Raw genomic sequence first — 23,601 nt, 5'->3', positions numbered from 1 at the left:
TGAAAAGAAATGTTTTTTATTTACTACGCATCATTTCTATAAACCGAATGACACTCATATGAATATTCCCTATGAATCCAAATAATTTGTTTTTTCTCCAAAACGAATGAGTCCTTAAAGTGAAGTATCAGCCTCATAGTTTTGCTTAATTAGTACTTCCTATGGTTTCATAATTCTTGTCATTATGTATAAGTCTATGGTCAAACTTTTAAAACTTTAAATATCAATAACTTATAAAATATCTAGTTTAAAAACATTAGCACACACATGTGTAGAAACATAATAAATAGCATCTTAATAAATTTAAACATAGGTTTGTTTTTATATATTTTAATAGAAAATCATGGTTAAAATACATTCAAAGGACCATATCATTGTAAACAATTATGAACTATAGCGAGTACAAATCACACTGCTTTAATAATAATTTTGAGTAAAATTTTTATATATTGTTATCAACGATTTAAAAGCAAAAGCTGAAAAAGACATCATGATGAAAAACTCTAAATTTAAGTTATAGTAAAATTTTAATTTTGTCTTATAAATACAAACATAAGAAAAAAAAGATAAAAACATCCCCATCCACTACTCCATTTTATCCTCCATCTAAAAAATAATAGAAAGGAGGAAAAAAATCGCTCCAGCAAATATTTTATCTCGTTCTTTCAAAAATAGAATATCCTCCACGTTCAAAAGATTTCAACAACATGAGAATGAGAGTGATTGGTTGCAAATATTAGTAAGATATATATACAAAATGTAATATAAATATTCTGTCCGAAAGATAACCAGTACCAGGAACAAATGTATTTTAGGCGGTCATCTGATCAAATGTTGATAAGCTGATGGAGAATGCAGCAGGAGTTTATCGGATTGGGATTAGTGGCGTGGTACGTGCACTACTGGTAGTAATAAAAGGCCACCACAAACCTCGGGCCTCGGCGAATGTTTTGCGTTATCTACTCCTGCTAGTACCGGCACTCCGTACTTCTCACGTTGCTCTTACCTTTGTGTGTGACTGAAACTGGGACCCAGAAAAATGTGGGGCCAGCATGGAAGCGGCTGGGTAGTCGGGTCCCATGAGTGAGGCGGCAAAGCGAGGCACACGACGGGAACGGCGCGGATAGCACCGAGATTCGTGCCGGGGAGTGTGGGGACCACGCAACGGTCAAGCTAGAAAAAGGCTATGGCCGGGCGTGAAAAGGGACGTCATGTCCGCTGCCGCGTTGCTGCGGGGCGGAACGGAACGGGGGCTCCTCGTGAGCAGCGAGGCGTGCCTCCCGCCCTCCCTGCACTGCACCATTTGTCTCGCGCTCTCGGTGCGGTTCATTCGACGAACGTGATGTTTATTTGGAAGGACTAAAAATCTTATTAAATGATATATCTAAAGTAAAATAGTAGAGTAGTATACTATAGTAGGCCTTTAGTCTTTTTAGCATCTCTCCCAGAGACTTTTTAGAGGCTAAAAGGGACTAAAGTGAAGTAACTTATTAGATTAGCCACTCCAAACAAATAGGTCCTAACAAAGAGGATTTGATTTTTCTAAAAAATTATTCCTATGTATGTCCTTGGGGTCGTAAGAATGAAGTATAAAGAAACATATTTACAGAGAGAAATAAAGAAAATTTTACTTCTAATATTTTGCCCTCTACTCATATAGTCATGTGTAAAAAAGAAAAAAAAGGGCAAGACTAGTTTATGGCACGGAAAAGGAAAACCAAAGTGCAAGTGTTCGATATTTTTTATAAAAAAGTCAAACGAAATATTTATAAATAAAAATTAAATTATGAACAAAATATTTATGTATGTATTCTTAGCGAGCTAAAACCAAGATTAGGAAATAAAACTCGGTAAAAAACTTTAATTTTTAGTGTATAATTATAAAGAGGTTTAAAATTTCTTCGGCTCCTGAGCGGAGAGAATACATTTGTTTAATCACGGAGCCAGGGCTGTCTGAGTTTCTGACTCGCAAGCCTGACGATACAGCAGCAGCAAAGCAATGCTGCCTGCGTCGGAGGAGATGGCCACCGATTGCCGTGTGGGAAAAGATGGTCGCTTCCGGCCGGGCACCCCCCCCCCCCCCCCCCTCACCGTACGTACGTACGTCCCGTGCGCGAGTAGCGGGCGGGCGGGCGAGTACGCACATATACCTAATCTGCGCCCTCGTATTTTTTATATATTTAGGCTTATAAGTTTTAATTTTAATTTTAGAATTGATATTATGATATATTTTTCATCATACTTCGTTTTGCAGCTTGTATTTTACTCCATCCAATCAAAAATATTTATCATCTGAAACCAAACTCCTAAAATACTGTCAAGCAATTATTTCTTAAACACAGAATTGTTTATCAAAATTTTTATAATTTTGATCAAATCTTATTCGAAACTATAAATATTTTTGATCGGGGAAGTATATAGATAAGGACACATATATAAAATTTTATCCATACATTATTTTAAAATGTAAATATGCCATTTAATTTTCCATTGAAAAGCCAAAAGATGAGTCGCTGCTCATCGGCTCAGCTGGGCGTGCACGAATGACAGTGTGCCATACTGCCATGCGATGGCAAAACCGTCAGACGCGAGGGTCCCCAGCCATGGTTGCCTTTTTTTTGGTCGCTTGCCCTGGGCGTGCCGATGCACACGATCGAGTACACTCTTTTGGCTGCTGCTGCTGCGTCTGCGTGCCCGTCTGACTGCACTTCTGATGATCGCAGGCAGCTCCAGCTCAAGCTCCAGCTTCTTTGTACAGTAGTACCTTTGGATATGGATGGAGGGAGATGTGAATTTGTGGCATTTTCGTTTTGGCAATCTTTTGGGCCAGAGAAGTTTTGTACTCAAATGCAAGCCCATGTTAGTAATGCCTCTGGCCCATGAGAACACACATGGGCCTAATCTGTCGTGGGGTTTGAAACCTGCCCAAGCTCATTGGAGGTCCCTCAACTAAACACCGAGTCTGTTTGATGTCTTTAATCCCAAAACCAGAAATGTATATCCCTAAACTCACGTAATCCGTTCAAAAAAGGTCCCAAGACAGTGTTGACATATTTTTTTACTGGTTTTGCTGACATGGCGTTTAGTGGGTCCCACATGTTATTTTTCTTAATTTTTTTCTCTCTCCTTTCGCTCCTTCTCTCGCTTCCTCTCATCTCTCTCTTTCCTCTATTTTCTGCTCACCCACATCCTTCTAGCTCGCGGTTGGTGGCGGCCTGCGGATTAGGGCACGGACGGCTGTTTGCGGGCAGCAGCGGGGGCCGGCGGGTTGGGTACGGTCAGCGGGTGGCGGCCGTCGTCTTGGCCTTGGCAAGCTTACGCACGTCAGACGTTGGCGGTTGGCCTTGGCGAGTTTGTGCCCAGGTGCGTACGTGCAGACGTGCTTGTGAATGCATTATGCATGTTTGCTTCTGAAACCTAGCTCGTCAGCGGTTGCATGCATTTTCGTTGCATTATACTTGCGTCCAGGTGTGTACATGCTTGTGAACGCATGCAGAGTTGCAGACCATTTACTTCGGTGCCGAGAAGCTCAGGAAGAAGGTTGAGAAGGGATGCCGGAGGAGAGTTGAGCTGGTACCTCCTGACCACCAATGCCGCCGCCATGACTGCCACGCGCGCCCCAACCATCCGTCGCTATCCGCACCCAGCGCCGGACGGGAGAGAAGAGAGAGAGGAATGGAAGGGAGAGGAAGAAAAGAGCCACGCCCGGCATTTTTTTTCTCTTCCTATTGTTTTCTCTCCCATATTGTCCTCTCTCTTCTTCCTCTAATCTCTCTCGGTGCGCCAGCGACTCACGTGAGCGGCGACGAAGTAGGCCATACGCGTAGCCGGAGGCGTTCTGCATCGGGCGTAGGAAGCAGACGGCGTGGTAGATCTTGGATAGGTATTCGAACAAGAGTGGCACCAGGAGCACCGTCATCATCGTCGTCGTTGATTCGACGCATATCATTGCTGGCGCTGCCGCTCAGATGATCACCTGTGCACTCATGTAGAACGTGATTGTGTGCATTGGAAGTAGTCAAGGCAATGTATTGCATGCATAGGTAAAGAGGAAAACAAAAACAATACATACAGAAACAAATACATGGAGGGAGACATGCACATGGCTTCACTTGTAGATTTTTTTGTCTAGCTACCGCCGCAAGACTAGCCACCGCCAGCCCGGCCGTCGCCACCGTCGCAGGCTGCGCCGCCCAGCTGCCTCGGCCGCCGCAAGCCACCGCCAGCCCCGCCTGGCTCTGCTCGCGCCGGCGTCCTCCAGCCTGTTGCTCTCACACCCTAGCCGGAAGAGATTAGAGGAAGAACCGAAGAAGAGAGGGAGGAACTCTGAAGAGAAAAGAAAAGGAAGAAAGAGAAAGAAAATAAAAAAAATCTGACACATGGGACCCACCATGCGTCACGTCAGCAAAATTGGATAAAAATCAACTCAATACTGCCGAGGAATCTTTTTTAATGTTTATATGAGTTTAGAGGTACATATTTCTGATTTTTAAGTTAAAGGACTTTAAATAAACTCGACGTTAAGTTGAGATACAGTGAACTCATTCGTTTTTGATACAGAGAAAGCAAGTGGGCCGGATCTTTTCTCTAAGCATTGCACTGCACTGCCCGAGCTAGGTATGGATGACCCTTCTCCGACGTAACTTTTCTTTTTTTAATTTATGACTTATACGTGGGCTCGATAAATACGAGATATATATGTTGAGTGCGTTCTAGAGTGACGTTAGTAGTGTTGCTAAATAGTGCACGAAAAACAAGAAATGTTATTAGCATATGACTAATTGAATATTAGCTATTGTAAACTTGAAAAATATATTAATATGTTTTTTAAACAACTGTTATATAGACATTTTTAGCAAAAACAGTTTGGTAGCGTGCACACCGGAAAAGCTAAACATCAGCCTCTACGTGCCTTTGCGAACGCACCTGTTAACCCTAGAGAGAATCTCAGAGAGGTGTTTAGTTGAGAAAATAAATTTTTTTGCCAGTCACATCGAACGTTTGACTGGATATCGAAATAAGTTTTTGGACATTAATAAAAAACAAGTTTTATAGCTCACCTGAAAACCTCGAGACAAATATCTTGAGCCTGATTAATCCATGATTAGCATATGTGGGTATGGATTAATCAGACTCAAAAGATTCGTCAAACGATTTCTCCCATAAATATGTAATTAGTTTTTTATCAGTGTTTAACTTTATTTAAGTATTTAAAGATTCGATACGGTGATTTAGGGGAAAAATTTAAAACTAAACGTGTCCCAATCCACTAGTCACAAGTCACTGGACAGAAGAAGACGCTAGCAGCACACTGCAGTGCTGCTGCTTTTGACACAAGAAGAGTACACGGAGCTAGTAGTAGAACGAGCACGGTGTCTGCTCGTCGATTGGCAGGCATGCGCGTTCTGACGCTGCCCTTTTCTTGCACGACTCCGCATGTCTACTGTACCGATGCTTCCACTGTACCGGGATACCGGATTGCCGCCGTCTCGCCGCACCGGCCTTTTCCGGAAGGCAGAGATCTCTCCTAGCGCGTTCGCAGGTGAAACACACAGTGAAACTCTTTCTCCTTTTTTTTTCCGTGGTCAGACTTTTCAAATTTGCTAAACAGCTTGTTTTTTATAATAACAATTATATAAAAATAATTCTAAATATCAAATTAATATATTTATCAAGTTTATACAAGCTAATACTTAATTAATCATGTACTAATGTCTTTTTTATTTTACGTGCGCTGATTAGATTAGTTAGCACCATCAGATGCGACGATTATTTAAGTATTAACTTTTACAAAAGGTTCTTTGGCCTATGACCTAGGTATGTTCATAGTGTAGCGAAAAGCAGCTTGATGGGTGGGGACGACATATGGACCCAACTAATTCTTTTACTTTTTATTGTTTATTGGATTACCACGTTGGTGTCATCTATACAATCCTATATCAAAATAACTTTAAACGATACTAAGGAATAATTTGTTCACGTTAAAACGTCGTAAATGTTTAGTTTTACCGTGCGGGGGTAATTCATAACTTCGTAATAGTTCAAGAGTAATTCTTACCTAAAATATATACCCAAACAAGTGATCAGCGGTAAGGATATGGCCTACACGTGTTTGTGAATGTTTAACGTTGAAGCATAAGCATACCGTTCTTAGCAGTTTTAACTGTTGTTTACGAAAATTTTCTAGTTGGCATGTTTTACGTGTGATACTAAACTCAATCCGTGAAAGCTTTAACACAACCCCAAAACCACTGCCATCTCCACCAGGGTCCAGGGATAAGGAGATAATTTGATCATTAACACCCAAATTCATGTATTACTTTCTAAATTTTATATCAGATGAAACTTCCGCTCTTCCCCAATCTCACCACAAAAGTGACGTACTTTTCCGTCTATCAACTTTTATACTACCTCCATCCCATAATAATCTTATCGTCGTTTTTCCGTGTCCAACGTTTGACCATTTATCTTATTTGAATTTTTTTGTGATTAATTTTTTTATTATTACTGGATGATAAAATATAAATAGTACTTTATACGTGACTAATTTTTTTAAGTTTCTGTACAAATTTTTTAAATAAGACGAATGGTCAAATGTTCGACACGGAAAAATAAAAATTGAGGTTGTACAAATTTTTTAAATAAGACGAATGGTCAAATATTCGACACGGAAAAACAAAAATTAAGGTTATTATAGGATGAAGGTAATAATATTTTATTTCTCCCCATCATATAAAGGACGGAGGAGGGCACACTCTTCGTCTTGTTTTCCGTTATAATTTGTTTTATATAATCATGTCACCAATTAATACTCTAAGTTCCCGCTAAAAGTCACATCTTGTTTCTTGCTATCTTGTTATAGTACACCTCTCTATTGTTTTTCATTGTTTTGACGAATATCATATGTGGTTAATAAAACAGTGATACTTTCGAACCATTGATTATAAATATAATCTACTACTTACTTTATGTTTAATTTTTTTTATAACGTTTGATCATCCGTCTTATTTAAAATTTTAATACAAATATAAAAAATGATAACACATGCTTAAAGTTCTTTTGATACAAAGTAAGCCACAAGCAAAATAAATGATATTTTTATAATTTTTTTATAAGACAAATGATCAAACGTTATAAGTAAAAAAGTCAAATATCTTATATTATAAAACGAAATGTAAAACGGAGGGAGTATTTAAGTAATATTCCCGTTCCCGATTCTCAACATTTTTCAACGGAATGCCTCCACCATTATTATTCCCTTTCTACTACTTATATCAGATAAGGACGGCCTAAACCATCCTAACATTCACTTTACGCTGTAAATATACACCTACAATATCATCAAAATTCACCAGTTACAGAACAACCACTAAAGAGAGCATATGCACAATCCCAATTATCCATAGGCAACATAGAGCGCGTTCGCAAATGCTCATTGGGCTAGTTTTTTTTATTTTACTGTGCACATATTTGATATGAAAGATTCTTAAAAAATAGATTAACTAATTTATAAGTTTGGAATAGCTAATACCGAATTAATCATGTAATAATGAATTTTCTCGTTTACGTGCGCTAATTAGCCCAATCGCCACATGTAATTGCGAACGCGCTCATAGGCCATATTAAAAATTCACAAACATAATGAAGTTTTTTTTTTGAATGCTGATTTTTATATCAATTTAAGGGTTCAAAAACACTGAATTAACTACTACAGTACAAATTAAAGTTTTCCTCCATGAAAGATCATATAAATATTTTCCATATAATCCTTTTATGCACCATTTATACATTTGAAAAACAAAACAAAAAACAACACGTCCATAGTCGCGCACACCACACTTCCATAGCGAAGAACTAGCGTAGCACTGTAGCGTAGGGGCACTGCAGCAGCAGTGGCAGCAACAGTGTACCCCAGCCAGTGGGCGGTGGGCCCCCCTACTCGTCCCCCAGCCAGTGGGCGGTGGGCCCCCCTACTCGTCCCCGTCCTTCCTCCCCTCGCAGCAGCAGCAGCAGCAGCAAATCGAAGCAAAGCAAAGCAAGAGCGGTAAACACAACAAGTCGCGTCGCTTTCTTCCTTCTCCTCCTCCGGATTCGAATGCCCCCCTCTAACCCCGCGATTAGCAGCTCATTAATTCCACTCCAAAATTAATGCATCCATCCATCGATAATAATCCTCCCAGCCCGAAGCGGAGCGCAGCCACCACACCAACGCGAGCAGCCGCGGATGCGCTCCAATTTATTGCTTTCTCCCCCTCCTCCTCCCCCCACACACATCCCCTCTCCCCACGAGTAGAGTAGAGTAGAGTATAGTTGGGTTGCGTTGCGTCCGCGCTCTCCTCGCTCGCCGATCCGCCGCTTCCAGAAGCTTCCAGATCCGCCGGCAATGGTGGTGTAGCGCGGCGAGGGGGGCGAGATGGGCGGGGGTGGCTTGCTCCTCCCGCTCCTGCTACTGCTCGCCGCGGTCTCCACGCTCCGTGGTACGTATGCCTTCCCTTTGCTTGCTCTCGCTTTCCTTTCTGCTACCGTTGGGGGGTGGACGGGGTCGGAGGCTTGCTTGCTCTAGGCTGGGTTTTTGGGGCGAGGGGATTGCGCTGCCGGTGCTGCATTTTTTGTTGGGGGGATCTGTGGCGACGTGCGGTGATGCCGTTCACGGGCTAGGGTATGTGGAATCAGGGCGTGGCGCTGTCGTCTCGACCGTGCGCGCGAGGTGAGGGGTGCTGTTTGTGTGGCGTGATGCGGAATTCTGCTGTTAGCGGCACGTTCTCTGGGTGGAAATCGTAGATTATGGCGTGATCGATGGTTTTGCCTAGTGGATTGTCCACTCCCTGGGCTCCGATGCTAGCTATGATGTCGGCGAGCTAGGTTTGTGCGTCTGGTGATGTGTGTATGGTCTGGGATTCCACTTGCAAGCCTGCCCACGTGACAATCTAGAGAGTGTCGTAGAAGCTGAGAGTGAACCATCATGCTTGGATCTGAGTCATCTGACTCAAGGGTTTCCATGCTTGAATTCCACATGCGCCGGAATACCCGTTACGCCATCCTGCTACTTCAATGGAATTTAAATTGCGTTTGGAGCACATGTGCAATCTGCGCGACAAAACCAGTCAATAGACTGATGCATGGGATCTTAAATTAGGAATGCGGAATAACGCTTTAGTAGTACAAATCTGACCTGTTAGGCACACTGATGAAAACTCAGCCAGCACATAGTTGTATTTCTACAGAAAGCGTAACGGTCTTTTGCGCCTTTCTTAATATAAATGCAAGGCGCTCTTGTTCCCGCGTATTTCAAATAAAACAAAAGTGTAAACCTGTCTCCCACACCTGTAGCACATTATTGACAAATGATGAAGTGGATATGCCCTCCCTTGATTGTTTTTTTCTGGTTGTGAGATTTTAGCGCACACTGAAAACTCAAGCAGCAGTTGGTTGTACTTCTACACAAATTGCAACGGTCTTTTGCGACTATATAATAAATGCAGGACACTCTCGTTCCCGCGCATTTTGAATAAAACAAAAGTGTAAACCTGTCTCCCGCCCATCTAGCATCATTGTTGACAAAAGATAATGTGGACATGCCCTCCCTTGATTGTTTTTTCTAGTTGTGAATTGTTAGCACTTAAGTGGTACAAATTTGACCTATTACACACACTGAAAACGCAATCAGCACATGGTTGTACATCTACACAAATCGTAACGGTCTTTTGCGTTTGTCTTAGTTTAAATGCAGTTGTTCCCACACATTTTGAATAAAACAGAAGTGGAAACATGTCTCCCACCCCTCTAGCATCATTATTGACATATGATAAAGTGGACATGCCCTCCCTTGATTGTTTTTCTGGTTCTGAATTGCTAACACCCTTCTGGAACATATAATGAATTTGATATGTATATTTCTGCTCATTTGTTGACCATAAAGAGAATGCCACTCACCTATTCAATTGTTACTCATAGGTCAAATACTGACCATATTAAACTAGGATATTAGATTTAACAACCTTGTACTCAGCTCTAGATATATGAACTGCCACATAAACTTCTATATTTGCAGAGGCGCTAATCCTATCAATGATTGAAAACTATCATCTAAAGGTTATTTCACGTTTTCTTTCCATCTCAGTGAAAACAGTTCATTTAATTTGTTTTCTTTTTTCCTTTTGAGAGGAACAAGTAGGGGTTAGGACGCACATGGCACACACCCCACTGTTGCCACCACACACATGCATGTGTACACACCCGTTACATACGTTAGGAAACAGGTCAAATATCCCTGTCTGGTGTGCTGGAATGCACAGTCCCACTACAAGTACATGTGTATATGTACTTGCAACCTACATGTAATTTAATTCAGATTGCAAGGCAAGGACCAGTATCGAGCCCAGGGTTTGAGCGCTTGTGGGCATCCTGCACAACCTGAGGTCCTGAGCTAGTGTTTGATCTCCGGTTAATGTGTTGTGTTGTAGCAATGTAACAGATTTAACATGCATTACGATAGCATATGCAAACCTCCAACATTTTCAGAATCAGAAACAATGATATCATCTTCCCACTTTATATACTCTTATTTTAGAAACAGAAACCTCCAATGACCAATGCCTATTTAGGTCCCAAGTACAATGGCTGAGCATGCTTTAAGTAATATTTTGGAAGTACATATATTGTTACTCTTGACATGATGCTCGCCATTTGATCGGAATAATGTTTTCTCCCATTTCCTGAGTTATTTTTTCTCAACCTCAAACCTAACCCCTTGTTTTTTTCCAGCAATGGCACCACCTAGTCCAGCTCCATATCCATCAGGATCCCCAGATACAAGATTGCTTGGGCCCCGAATTTCACCGGCATTTTCTCCAAGGGCAATGGCTCCAGAATCCACTGGTATGTATCTGTGAGAATTTCTGTGCTACAAGGTCCATCATATAATGTCCAACTTTATATTTCCCATCAGATATTTAATATCTGCTTACTTTTTACAGGCGTTTCGGTGCACCCTCCTTCACATAAGCACCACATAAGGCCACAACATGCTCATTCACCATCCCCATCTCCCCTGCCCCAAGGTTTGTTATGCTTTAATCTTGTCATGAATCCTAGAGGAAGTTTCTTGCTCTCTGGGAATATATAAATTTTGGGTGATTTCAACACAGTTTAAAACTTTCCAAAAGTTGTGATTTTTTGGGGCAACATAGTTAACCTTGTCTTCTATCATTCCACTGAATATTAAGCGAATATATGAGTTGTGTAAGAAACAGAAAAAGTTCAGTCAACAGTTCTGTTTTTTTATTTCAGAGCAGCAGAGTTTTTTCTCTCTTGATGATTAGATCAGATAATTTTATTTGATGATGTCATTACATATAAAAAATTGAATTCTTTTGTTGAAATGTTTAAATTTAGATGCTCCTGGAGCTCAGGAAACTTCCTCATTCATCCTTGTGCCACTACACCAAAAACTTTGATATTATTTTTTTTGTTAGATGTATATGTACCATTGTGCACTGATCTTCCAGTATATGTGTCTTCTGCATAGTTTACCTGTATCCCTATTGCATATACTCTTTCCATTGTGATCTAGGGTCCAGTTCTTCAACATGGTATCATGAGCCCATTCTGTGGATAATTCTTCATATAAAGTGTTTCTATTCACGAGTATTTTTGGAACTAAATTATGCTTGCATCATTGCATGTTTTTGCATATTAATTTTGCTTATAGTTCCTTTTATCTTTAGCAGGTTGTACTGATAACTGCTCGGATCCAATGACTACAACACCGATTGGCTCCCCCTGTGGTTGTGTGCTGCCTATTAGTGTTATTGTTGATCTAGATGTAGCTCCATATTTGCTATTCATGCGGATAGCAGAACTAGAAGTTGAAGTTGCAGCTGGGACGTTTCTTAAACAAAGCCAGGTGAAGATCATGGCTGCAATTCCAAGTATACAGGATGATCAGAAGACCAGGGTGACCATTTATTTGGTGCCACTAAGAGAACAGTTTGATGGCTATACTGCCTCCCTGATATCTGATAGGTTCTGGAATAATAAGATTCAGATCAATTCGTCTATTTTTGGAGATTATGAAGTTATAAATGTTACCTATCCAGGTAAAAACCTATAGATGGAATACTTTCTTCTTACTCATTTTTTTGTGTGCTTGTGCTTCAAGTTATGTTTCATATATTCATTGTTGTCTATGCAGGCTTGCGATCTCCACCACCATCTCTGCCTGAGACATCTCATAATGATCCAACTGGAACCGGAGAAGATCCAATAACTGCTGATGTGCACCATGGGAGGAACAAGAAACTAGATTCATGGATCATTGTGGTAGTTGTAGGGTCTTCTCTCACACTTATAGCAGCATGCATTGGGCTTGCGATTTTACTAGTAAAATGGTATAAACTTAAACAGCTTCATGAGGCTGTGAGCCCTGCAACTACCCCAGCAGTCAATAGAAGATATGGTATGACTACATTCCTAATTCCTTTTGTAGTTAGCATGCTATTTTCTACTAGTACTGCTTCTATTGTTGTTTGCTTCCCCCCCCCCCCCCCCCCAGTTTCTTTGTTTAAACCTGCTTGGAAATATGGGTAACTTGGATTTAAAAAATTCCCTATTTTTTGCAGTATTTCCATGCCAATCCATTTTATTGATACACCCTGTTTTAAAGCCATTGTAATGGAGAAATGTAATGAACTTGTTTTAGTGTTTTTGGGCAGAGTGGAATTTCAAACACTAAATCGTTTGTATAGTATTTTCCACTGCAACTGATATTGTTGCTGCTTAATGGATGGAAATCAAAATTGCATTGTATGGAAGTCTGTAAGTGTTGCAAGAGGTCTGCATGGGGAATACCAGTTATTTATTTTGCAATCATTTCCTCTTGTAAGAAAATAATTTCTTGCTTGCATGCCAGCTAAACATGATATGAATTTATCCAGATTGAGCATTCCATCGATAAATTAAAACATTTAATACTCCGGTTGTGATAAGAAGTATGCTTGACTACACCCTATTTAGAACAATATTCAGAAATGCCTTCATACAGACCTCTCATGGTCTTTATATGTTTATGTGCCTTTAGCTTCACTCTTTGGACCACAAATTCTAAAGTTGTCGTTACACTAAACTGTTGCAACATAAACCCTTACAGCAAATATAACAGCTTATATGTAATGTAGGTGGCAGATCAACTTTATCTGTTAGCAGGGTGAGCTCAGCATCGGCGTCAATGCTCTCAACAGTGGCTACTTGCACAACATCTGTGAAGACATTTTCACTTGCCCAGCTTGAAAAGGCTACTGATGGTTTTGATTCAAAAAGAGTATTGGGTCAAGGTGGGTTTGGACGTGTCTATCTTGGGACCATGGATGGTGGAGACGATATTGCTGTTAAATTGCTCACCAGAGAGGACAGGAGTGGTGATCGAGAGTTCATTGCAGAGGTGGAAATGCTCAGTCGACTACATCATCGGAATCTTGTCAAATTGATTGGCATTTGCATTGAGCAGAACAAAAGGTGTCTTGTTTATGAGCTTATACGCAATGGAAGTGTTGAATCCCACCTTCATGGTATGTTCTAAATGCTAGTTACTGTGAGCCATGCCAACAAAATGCTTTGAGTTAACCTCTCTCTCTCTCTCTCTCTCTCTCTCATGTCTAGGTGCTGATAAGGCTAAAGGCATGCTGAACTGGGATGTTAGGATGAAAATTGCTTTGGGTGCTGCTAGAGGCTTAGCATATCTACATGAAGATTCAAACCCTCATGTTATACATCGTGACTTCAAGGGCAGCAATATATTGTTGGAGGAAGATTTCACTCCTAAGGTTACTGATTTTGGTTTAGCAAGGGAGGCAACCAATGGAATTCAACCCATTTCTACTAGGGTAATGGGTACTTTTGGGTAAGACTCATTTTGCTTATATCCATCTGCTATGACAATGTCAATAATTGTTATGTTAATGTATAAAAGTGATATGTGATCTTCATTTCTTTGTAATTGGCATGATCATGATCAAATAACTGCTTCCTTTTGTGACTATTAATGTTTGTTCCTTCCTAATTTCATTCCTTTATGTTGCTGTCGTAAATAATATGAGAGTTTTGTTGATTATTTCTTGGTATGGTTCTTCATGCTATTTTTAATGTCAAACATTACTAGTCTTGTGCAGAACTTTTGACGAACCACACCTTTCTAAACCAGACAAATTGTAGCTTGCTGCTGGATTCCACTTAATAAAAAAATAATTTTTTATTTTATTATGCAGGTATGTTGCTCCAGAATATGCCATGACTGGGCATCTTCTTGTGAAGAGTGATGTCTACAGTTATGGTGTCGTCTTGCTGGAGCTTTTATCAGGAAGGAAGCCTGTATGCATGTCCGATACCAATGGTCCTCAGAACCTTGTGACTTGGGCTCGTCCTTTGCTATGCCACAAGGAGGGTTTGGAGAGGCTGATCGACCCTTCTCTGAATGGCAATTTCAACTTTGATGATGTAGCTAAGGTGGCATCCATCGCTTCCATGTGTGTTCACAATGATCCGTCACAGAGGCCATTCATGGGTGAAGTGGTGCAGGCACTGAAGCTTATTTACAATGATGCAGATGAGGCCTGCGATGATTCTTACAGTCACAGGGATTCATCGTGTGACCAATACGACGACTACCATGGTGCCCTGGCCCTCGACAGTGGAAGCGGTAGCTGGTGGAATAGAAGCTCAAATCCTTCCGGGTTTTTTGACAATCGGAACCCACTACCAGTTATTACCATGGAATACAGCTCCGGCCGGATAGACGGATTACATGACCCTCGCTATCCATTGTCGACGGGTGCTCATGTACAATCACCAGCCCTCCAGAATAGATCAGGACCCATCCGGATGAAGAAAAAGCTTGCCTCATTTTACCGGTCTAGAGGTAGCTTCAGCGAGCATGGGCAGATGCCTCGCCATTGATTAATAATCTAGTGTTAGACTGTTAGCTTCAGTTGACTTGGGATTGAGGCTGTGGGGGGGTTTCTTTTACCTCTCGTTGATTCTTGCCTCTTGGTTAGTGTACAGTTTTCCCGACAATCCCGGTGACCCTCTGGTGTGGTGCTGCCGTCACCAGTATAGATGTTGTTTTCATTTGCCTTAATTTCTGCCTCCCCAAGAAGCAAATGAGGATATGGGGTTGGCAGGTGTTCTCTAATTTTGCAAAATTGCGGTTCATTCCTCATGCATCTCATCTCTGATTTGTGTAACCTGGGTAGGAAAATTTCTTGCCAGAATTCTGGGCATCATCTTGTACTGGGTTGTTAAGAATTGGATTATTTGACCCTCCTCTCGTTGCCGAGGCTGTACATGTCAGGTGTTAGCATTCCTTCCTAGTAATGTGTGTGATCTCTCTCTCTCTCTCTCTCTCTCTCTCATTCTCATTTTGAATTTGTCTTCAATTCATATATGGTTTTTGTTTGTGCTCCAGCCCTTGGCTTCGCTCCAAATTGTAGGTGATCAATTCTTGTAGCAAATACTAATGTTTTTTTTTCCAGAAGCCACGTAAGGGAAATAAATTATTGAAAAAAATGAATTTAAGCTCAATTTTTCACCCTTTACGACCTCCCTCCGAAGCATAAACTTTCAAAAAAATTATTTTACTAAAAAAAAACAGGAGTGTTCAATTCCTAAAAAAAGTTCAAAAAGATGAATTTGTTTATGGTAGACGACACACAGGGCCCGTTGTTTAAAAGGCCGTTAGGCCCAAATGCCCAAATGATCAACGGTGAGGCCGAAACCCTCCTCTCCTCCTCCCTCGCTTCTCCTCCCATGGCAGCTACGGCGATGGAGCACGACGGCGGCGGCGAGGTCGTCACCCCTGGGGAGCTCCTCGGCAACTCCTCGTCCCTCCTAGCGGGGCGCGGCGCCTACGCCGAAGGCCGCTCCGTGCGCGGGTCGGTCACCGGCCATCGCCGCCTCGTGCCGCCGCCTCCCGGCTCCACCGACCAGGTAGGGTTCTGCTAGGGTTTTTGAATTGGTAGTGCCCTCGAGCTTCTGCTTCTGACGGCGCGTGTGGTTGATGATGGATCGATTCGGCTGCAGAGGTTCACTGTGGAGGTGGTCGGGCACAAGGCCCATGGAGCTGTGCCGCAGCCCGGAAGCGTCGTCATTGCCCGTGTAAGATCTATGTGTGACTTTTGGAATCTGCAGTTCATTGTAGCAAAATCTGTGCTGTTGTGTGGATGAAAATGCCATGGTTGAATAATTATTAATGCATACTAGCATTAGTCATTAGTGTGTAAGGATTGTTGCTGACTGTAAATCATGCAGCGTTTGGTTATATATCTAGTGTCATTGTGTCGGCATAGACAGTATGCAGTTTACTTGATTTTTCCAAAATGTGGAACATGGCATCCTTCTGTCATCCTTGTGTGGATGTACCAACATACAGGTGGATCACACACTTTGCGTTGTTCAGTCTTGGAGGATATGCATGTATTTGGTTCACAAAGTAGGTTTCATAATGTCATTTCTGTGCGTATGAACATCTAGAACCTACTTCAAATTTTGTTGAGGTTATGACATCCAGGCTCCAGCTAATCCTTCAAATGTATTTAGCACATCCCTTCATCATATAAGTTGGCTTGGATGACATCTTGTACTGTTTCATGTATTGGTCATGACTCATGACTGTTCTGCTTATAACATCTCTCTTCATTGACCTATTCTGCAAACTAAATGATGGAGATATCTTAAAGTTCCACCTATGCCTTTTCCCTGTTAAGGATCTAAAGGATTTTACTGTCATATCTTCCCTAACATCACTTTCTTAACTGCACTACTGGTACACTGTTTTGGTTAGCTGCAATGGTTATTTGTTTGCTGCTGTAGCCTTTAGGTGATTAACTAAGGAATTTTGCATGTAACTTCTTCCTAATTTTGAATGTGCTGGTTGACATCGCAGGTGACAAAAGTTATGGCTAGGATGGCCTCTGCAGATATAATGTGTGTTGACTCAAAGGCTGTCAAAGAAAAGTTCACTGGCACGATAAGGTATGGGTCCTGTTTTCTTTGCTGATATGCTTACATTTACACAACGGATCTTTTGCATTACTTCACTGAGTTAATTACCAAACACATTTACAATCCAATGTTTCTGCTTGCCACATTCCGTTTAGACTATCGCAACCAAGTTCTTCATGGTTCGGCTATGCTCCTCTGTATGTAGGCAACAAGATGTCCGTGCAACTGAAATCGACAAGGTAGATATGTATCAGTCATACCGACCTGGTGATATTGTCAAAGCCCTGGTTGTATCCTTCAAGGGAAACTATGATGCCCCTTTTGATTGATCTTGGCTATCTACTGCTGTGCATCTGTATATTTCAAATCACTTTATCCTGTATGCATTTTGTCTCCACTTGATAGTTTATCTACAAGTTTCTAATCTTGACAAGCTACATGAAAATTATGATTGGCTTGGCATCCTTGAATCATGTTAAAGCTTTCTCTTGGTGATGCAAGGGCATATTACCTTTCCACTGCCAAGAATGAACTTGGAGTTGTTTCTGCACAGAGTATAACTGGTACGTATTCCATTATTTGAGTAACAATTTACTCTGTTAATTCTCTGCTTCCAGGATCATGCAATTTATATCTGTGGAAATAGTTTGTATTGTCTGTTAACCAGAAGTCCTATTAATGCTGCTTACTTATGTTGCTCCAGGTGGTACACTGGTTCCAATCAGTTGGACTGAGATGCAATGCGAATTGACAGGCCAAATAGAACAAAGGAAAGTTGCAAAAGTGGAATAGATTTGTTAACTTTGCTAAATAGAAAAAGGTAAATATGTCAACTACTGTGTTTTCTCACACACCCGCCCTTTTTTTGGCTGGAAGCGTGGATGTTGTGCATTTCGAAAATCCAGTAAATCTGTTATGCTTTTAAACACTGATCTATCTGCATCATTATGCTACCGCGACTGAAATTTCTCACCATGATCACCTTGTTATTTATTATAGGTTCAGGATGGTCTACAATGTGTCGATCAACGCTGATGATTCCTCACGCGTGTATGAAAAGTCGCGAAGCTTAAGCTCACGTGGCCGAATCGCCGATGCATTTAGAATTCTGGTTAGAGATGATTTCATTAGGATTCTTAATGATGCAAGCGATACAACTGAAGGTTTTGTAGTGCATTTGTTTGGACCTTTGTTGTTGCTTAAGCTCTTACATCTGGGGGTTCAGAAGTTTTTCGATCCATACTGTAAAATCCCCAGTGTGTCGATGTTCCAAATATGCTGCGGTGCACCCGTCACGCAAATTAAAAAAAAATGATCTACAGTTACACATGATTTTTACAGCGACACATACCAGCACAGTTCCACCAGCTAAGGTAAATTTGGGATTCTAGACAAATTTTCAAACAAAATGAACAATGAACATGGACCGATGGAACTCGGCCACTCCAAAATGTGAACAAAAAACCGGCCAAAATGGGCTTCTCCGTTCCAGACGCATCATCTTGTGAACAGCTGAGCAGCGTTAAGGTTGCAGGCAGAGCTGGAGTCCCTGAGGCAGCTGCAGAAGGCGTCTTCATCCGTGGGGAATGACGCCGGCAGCGGACGGTCCGGGATCACGCCGATCTACCAAGGTACAGTAGAACATTAACAAGACATCAAAGAAGCAATCTTATCTTCCTCCATGAAAATTTTAAGCCATCGACAAACTCAATGGGCAAATGCCCTACCTTGTCTATGTCCGTATGGGCAGGAGTTTCATAGCGAGCAACGGTCACAGCTAAGCCAGAGCCGTCAGATAACGCAAACACCGACTGGATCTTCCTGGAGATTGCCAAAAGTAGAGTGAGATATCCGGACAGACAGAAGAGAATAATTCCCTCCGGGCTAATAAGTTCATCTTTCTGGTTTAAATATGAACTAAAGATAAATTTATTTTGAGATTGAGTAAGTAGCGTGCACAAACAGATGAGAAACAAACGTGAGGGCAGTACCCTTTCCCGTATGTTGGCTCCCCATATATCACTGCCCTTTTGTTGTCCTTCAGTGCCCCAGCAAGGATCTCACTTGCGCTTGCAGTCCCTTTGTTTACCTAGCAAGTTCAGAAGGTGATATCCCCATGTCATGATTGTACGATATGTTATATATTCATCCCTGACCGAACATATTTACCCTCGTCTTTTCCCTTATGCTTATACCTATAAGCTAAAATTCAAATTTTCAATCTTAAATTAAAGTTGATTCAAGGGGTTTTCATCGTAGTTTATTTTTCAGCCTTGATTTTTAGATCACAAAAACACATATATAAAAGTTTTATTACAAATTATTTTCCGTTTGCAAATATATTATTTTGCTTATTCCTTCGATAAGCCGAAAAATAGGCAACAAGCTAATCACGTTCTTAAGCCACCACCCTCGGATAAATTATGCAAAACTCATGTCCCATTGTTGAGCAGTAATAGGGCATACCAGCACAACTAAAGGCTCCGATGCCGCAACCGTACTGATTCCATCTGCCTCATAGATGTCACGAACACCTTGGCTATCACATATATACACAATAACACCCTTGTCCATCCTGACAAACCGCAAGCAACATGTTGACACTTCAATTTAACTAGGAGAATCAGGAAAAGAATGCAGCATGACAGCTAACGAATGAAAGTTATGAAGTGAACAAACTTACCAAATCTTTGCAATTTCAATTCCTTCAGGAAAAAGACCACCGCTGCATGAGACATAACAGTATTAAGATTTCAATAAAATGAGGCGAACACAGCCCTGTTTCTTCAAGTTCAAACCTGTTATTTCGCAGATCCAATACAAAAGACTTCACATCATTGTCCCTTAATTTCTTAAGAGCTTCCTTAACAGATCCTGGGAGAAGATGACCGATTAATATGATCAGCAGGAAATAACATCTAAGGAAACATATGGTGTTTTATAAAGGCATCAGAATCAACTCAAAGTCACTAACCTGCGGCGTTCTGGTTGAAAGTTGTCAATTTAATGTAACCAATCTTTGAGTTATCTTTTGCACCTGGAATTTCACACATCCTCGACCTTACTGGGTTTAAAGTGACCTTTTGTCTCCTATGATAAATCAAATAATGCAACAACTAATGAAACGAAATGACTCTTTGCTCTCCAAATCTATGAGGGTATCACGAGAAGGAGCTTACTTCACAACAACATGCCTGGTATTGGAGCCACTACGAATGTCCAAATCCACTGAGCTTCCTTCAGGGCCCCTTGCAAAGATGTAATGGAATAGCGTCAGCCTCTAAAAGAAAGTATGCAACAGTTAAGTAGGCACTGAAATACCCAAAGAAAGGTCAAAACTAAGATACACAACTTCATACTCGCAATGCAGTTGTTTTTTTTTAATAAAAAAACAGTTACAAATCGGTCTTACTGTAAGCGTTCTGCTGCATCATATATATCCATGTCTTCTGTGCTTCTGTTGTCAATTGCCAATATAATATCTCCAGTAAGAATACCAGACTTTTCTGCAGGACCTCCTGGGGTGGCTGACATGACAGCAAGCCCTGAAGGTGATCCATTAAGCGCCATTGGGTAGCCAATCGACAAACCTACACCCGTGAGTGTGCCTTGCGAGCCAGACTTCCTTCAGAAAAGGTAATGGCATGAATTAAAAAACGGTTTATGATATACTGCTATGGTTTCTCTGACCATCAAGGACTGAGTTTCATACCCGCAAACTCTTGAATTTCTCGGGTTCCAAGAAACGAGTGAATGGGTCGTCCAATGTTGAAAGCATTTTCTTTATTGCAGCATCTGAAATCCAATTGTTCTCAAGTAAACTGACTGAACGGTATCGAACTTCAAACATGTTCTTGTTTCTCACATATTTATGATGTTTCAAGGTTATATTTTCTGATTTGTGAAAAATGCTCAAACCTAAAGTGCTACGTTATCAATTATCGCTGTTCTACAAGGCATATCTTCCTAGCCTCCTGCCTTGGCACTTTAGCCCACCTAGCTCAACTAGTTGGTGACTATGCACCACCAGCCTAACGCCTTTCAAAACTCATTACGATATAATATACACCTGTAGCATATAAACTTATGGATATAATATATACCTGCCTTGGCACTTATATCCTACTCTAATTGACAGATGTACTTTGAATAATCACCTAATGACTTTTCAATACAGATATACTTTTTCCGCAGAATAAAACGACCTATGATGTATCAGAGTATCCTGCCTCTTGGCACATAAAACTAATTTTGCCACAGTGATATTATTGAAGGGCAATATAAAATAAATAACCTAGAAAGAGAAAGAACAACATTAAAAAAATCATACATGTCTCTTCCCGCGTATTCATTGGTTCATTGCGAAGAGCAGTTTCACGGTATCTAAACCAACTCTGCCCATTGAACGATTTGTCATAATACGCACGATCAACTGCACGCCAAGCCTCCAGGAAAAGCAAATTTTCCTCAGTGAGCGCCGATGCTTGGATTTTCAAAGGCAAATTTTAGACACAGGTGTCAGTATAGGTAGGACATAGAGCAAGAATGAAGGCTGCAGTTTGTACCAATGCGGAGAACTCACATGAAGGTGATGTATAGGTGGCTGCAGATACAGACATAACAAGCACCACACCCAAAACCACACGGCCAAAGCCAATCGACAGAAAGGGCTTGGCTGCCTTATAGCCTTTCGCAAGATTACCACGCAGACTCATCAGCAGGGATGCATAGCTTGACAGCATTCTCTTCACTGCCCGCGGCAATGCGGAGATATGCTGTCCAGTTGTTAAATCACTGCTGGTTCTCCTCGTTGCCTTGCAGCACAGATTCATGTGAGCACACCGATGACTACGAGGTTCCCATGTGGAAACAACTGCCACCTAAAGTTAAGTAAAAAAAATGAGTGTTTTAAAATCCTGATGACTGATACAATGAATAAACATGAACAGCAAAATGTGCAGAGCTGTTAGGTCGATTGGGGACTGAAGCGGGAGCACTTCATGCCCATCTGAAGCAAGCAACCGAGGAGCCACCTATGGAGGAATAGGTCGTGGCTCCATGAATCACCCCTGCAACCTAACGAGACATCTAACACGTTCTCGTACTCCAAACTAATCAATCAACAGCAGCGGGAGCACGAACTAGTCCAGCTCCTTGCGATGTCGCGGCACCATCCACGCACCAGCACGACACGGATCGGCAATCCCGCGTCCAAATTGGGGCATAGCAGGAGCGACTCACCGTGTGCAGCCGTAGGAGACGAGCGCCCCGACGGGTCACGGCCGGCGACGGGGAGGCGGCGGCGGCGGGGACGGAGAAGAGTGGGCGGGAGCACGTCGCCATCGGCCTCGCCCTTTTGCGCAGCCGATGAGCTCTCGACCAAAACTGGAGGCCTCGCTTTTTTCTCTGGTCGACTCGAAATTGAAATTGGAAGCAATTTAAATCTTTTCTACTTTTTTTGAGGGAATTTTGGGGCTGAGAGATGAATGGATAATGGCCGCGGAGTTGGCTCCCTCCACGTGGCATGCGCTTTTTCGCCTGAGTGGACGTGTGTTAGCCACACAACTTTTCTCTGGACTGAAATCGACGTGCCTTTGGATTGGAATTTTTCTTGTTTATATATTTTAATATAATAATAACAAAAACAGTTTTTTTATTTTTTTAAAAAAACAAGGCCCTATGTATGGGTGCACTGGTTGGACGATATAACCGACATGGAAAGCATCAGCTAATGGTCGTGCAAATCAGAGAAATATTTGATATATTTATAAATAAAAAATAATTTATGAAAAATTTCATATACATAGTCTTACTAATCTAAAAGTCAATGTTGAAAAATAAAATTTTATGAATAAATCTCAAATTTGACTATAAATTTTTGCATATAAGTACAAGCAAAACCTAAAAGATAAGAGTGCATGATCAATTCCGAGAAGAGGGGCTGCCAACTTGAAATATTAACACCCTCATAGTAGGCATTTTATCCGCTTTTATCTTTTCGACACATTTAAAGGGGGCATTTCATATACATCCCTCTTAGAGCATCTCCAACATCTCATTTATCTCATCCTCTATCCTGAAAATAGAGGATGAAGACTATCAATTAAGCTCCAATAAACATCTATCATATCATCTATTTTTAGATGACATCTATATTAGAAGAGAGAACCTTCATATTTAGATGATCTCTCTCCATCCTCCAAAAAGATATAGAGGATGTCATATATGTATGATACAGTGGGGTACAAAGAGATATAAAGAATGAAACTCATTTAGATGATTATCCAAATGAAGATATGGATAACCAAATTTACATGAGCTGTTGGGATGCTCTTACTCCGGTTAAATTTGTCCAATAGGTGGATGCTATGGGCTGCTATGGGCTAATCGTAAATGTGACCATCGTTTTTAGCAGCCTATCTAATCGGTGCCAACAAGTATTTGTCACTCGGATATATCGCCTTTTAGCTGGAGTTGTGGTCAAGTTTTATAGTTTTTTCCAACAAAAATATTTTCGTTAATTTTTAATAAAAATTGTATAAATAGAAAATTTCGTTGGATTGGGCTCAAAGTGCTGGCTGGGTGGGCTTTTTCCTTCTTGAGATTTCG

The 23,601-nt window shown here is 41.2% G+C and overlaps 3 protein-coding genes across 5 annotated transcripts; 2 read left to right on the top strand and 1 right to left on the bottom strand.

Moving 5' to 3' along the window:
* The first annotated feature begins 8,048 nt into the window (after positions 1-8,048).
* Positions 8,049-15,366, top strand: LOC102716294 (receptor-like serine/threonine-protein kinase ALE2). 2 transcript variants are annotated; one of them, XM_006648041.3, is made up of 8 exons: positions 8,049-8,477; positions 10,765-10,878; positions 10,977-11,060; positions 11,730-12,098; positions 12,194-12,457; positions 13,176-13,565; positions 13,657-13,897; positions 14,262-15,366. In XM_006648041.3, the coding sequence occupies exons 1-8, from the start codon at positions 8,414-8,416 to the stop codon at positions 14,947-14,949; spliced, it is 2,214 nt and encodes a 737-aa protein (XP_006648104.2). In that variant the 5' UTR covers positions 8,049-8,413; the 3' UTR covers positions 14,950-15,366. The 2 variants fall into 2 exon arrangements, with proteins under 2 accessions (XP_006648104.2, XP_015689570.1); XM_015834084.2 differs by having other exon boundaries at positions 11,727-12,098.
* A 378-nt stretch (positions 15,367-15,744) lies between these two features.
* LOC102716014 (exosome complex component CSL4) lies at positions 15,745-18,181 on the top strand. Its single transcript, XM_006648040.3, has 7 exons — positions 15,745-15,978; positions 16,072-16,146; positions 16,934-17,022; positions 17,198-17,282; positions 17,474-17,555; positions 17,696-17,812; positions 17,992-18,181. The coding sequence occupies exons 1-6, from the start codon at positions 15,745-15,747 to the stop codon at positions 17,782-17,784; spliced, it is 654 nt and encodes a 217-aa protein (XP_006648103.2). The 3' UTR covers positions 17,785-17,812; positions 17,992-18,181.
* A 103-nt stretch (positions 18,182-18,284) lies between these two features.
* LOC102718994 (carboxyl-terminal-processing peptidase 2, chloroplastic) lies at positions 18,285-22,384 on the bottom strand. 2 transcript variants are annotated; one of them, XM_006649104.2, is made up of 13 exons: positions 22,234-22,384; positions 21,575-21,872; positions 21,323-21,475; positions 20,705-20,787; positions 20,405-20,613; positions 20,172-20,240; positions 19,967-20,082; positions 19,791-19,866; positions 19,676-19,717; positions 19,459-19,567; positions 18,984-19,081; positions 18,720-18,813; positions 18,285-18,615 (listed from the first exon to the last, which is right to left on the bottom strand). In XM_006649104.2, the coding sequence occupies exons 1-13, from the start codon at positions 22,333-22,335 to the stop codon at positions 18,490-18,492; spliced, it is 1,575 nt and encodes a 524-aa protein (XP_006649167.2). In that variant the 5' UTR covers positions 22,336-22,384; the 3' UTR covers positions 18,285-18,489. The 2 variants fall into 2 exon arrangements, 1 of the variants encoding a protein (XP_006649167.2); XR_001549735.1 differs by having other exon boundaries at positions 19,791-20,240; positions 20,405-20,617; positions 22,234-22,369.
* Between the last annotated feature and the right edge of the window lie 1,217 nt (positions 22,385-23,601).

This window comes from Oryza brachyantha, chromosome 2 (assembly GCF_000231095.2).
Source record: "Oryza brachyantha chromosome 2, ObraRS2, whole genome shotgun sequence".
In the NCBI taxonomy this organism is placed as follows: Eukaryota; Viridiplantae; Streptophyta; class Magnoliopsida; order Poales; family Poaceae; genus Oryza; species Oryza brachyantha.
This window is presented reverse-complemented; position numbering and strand designations above follow the sequence as displayed.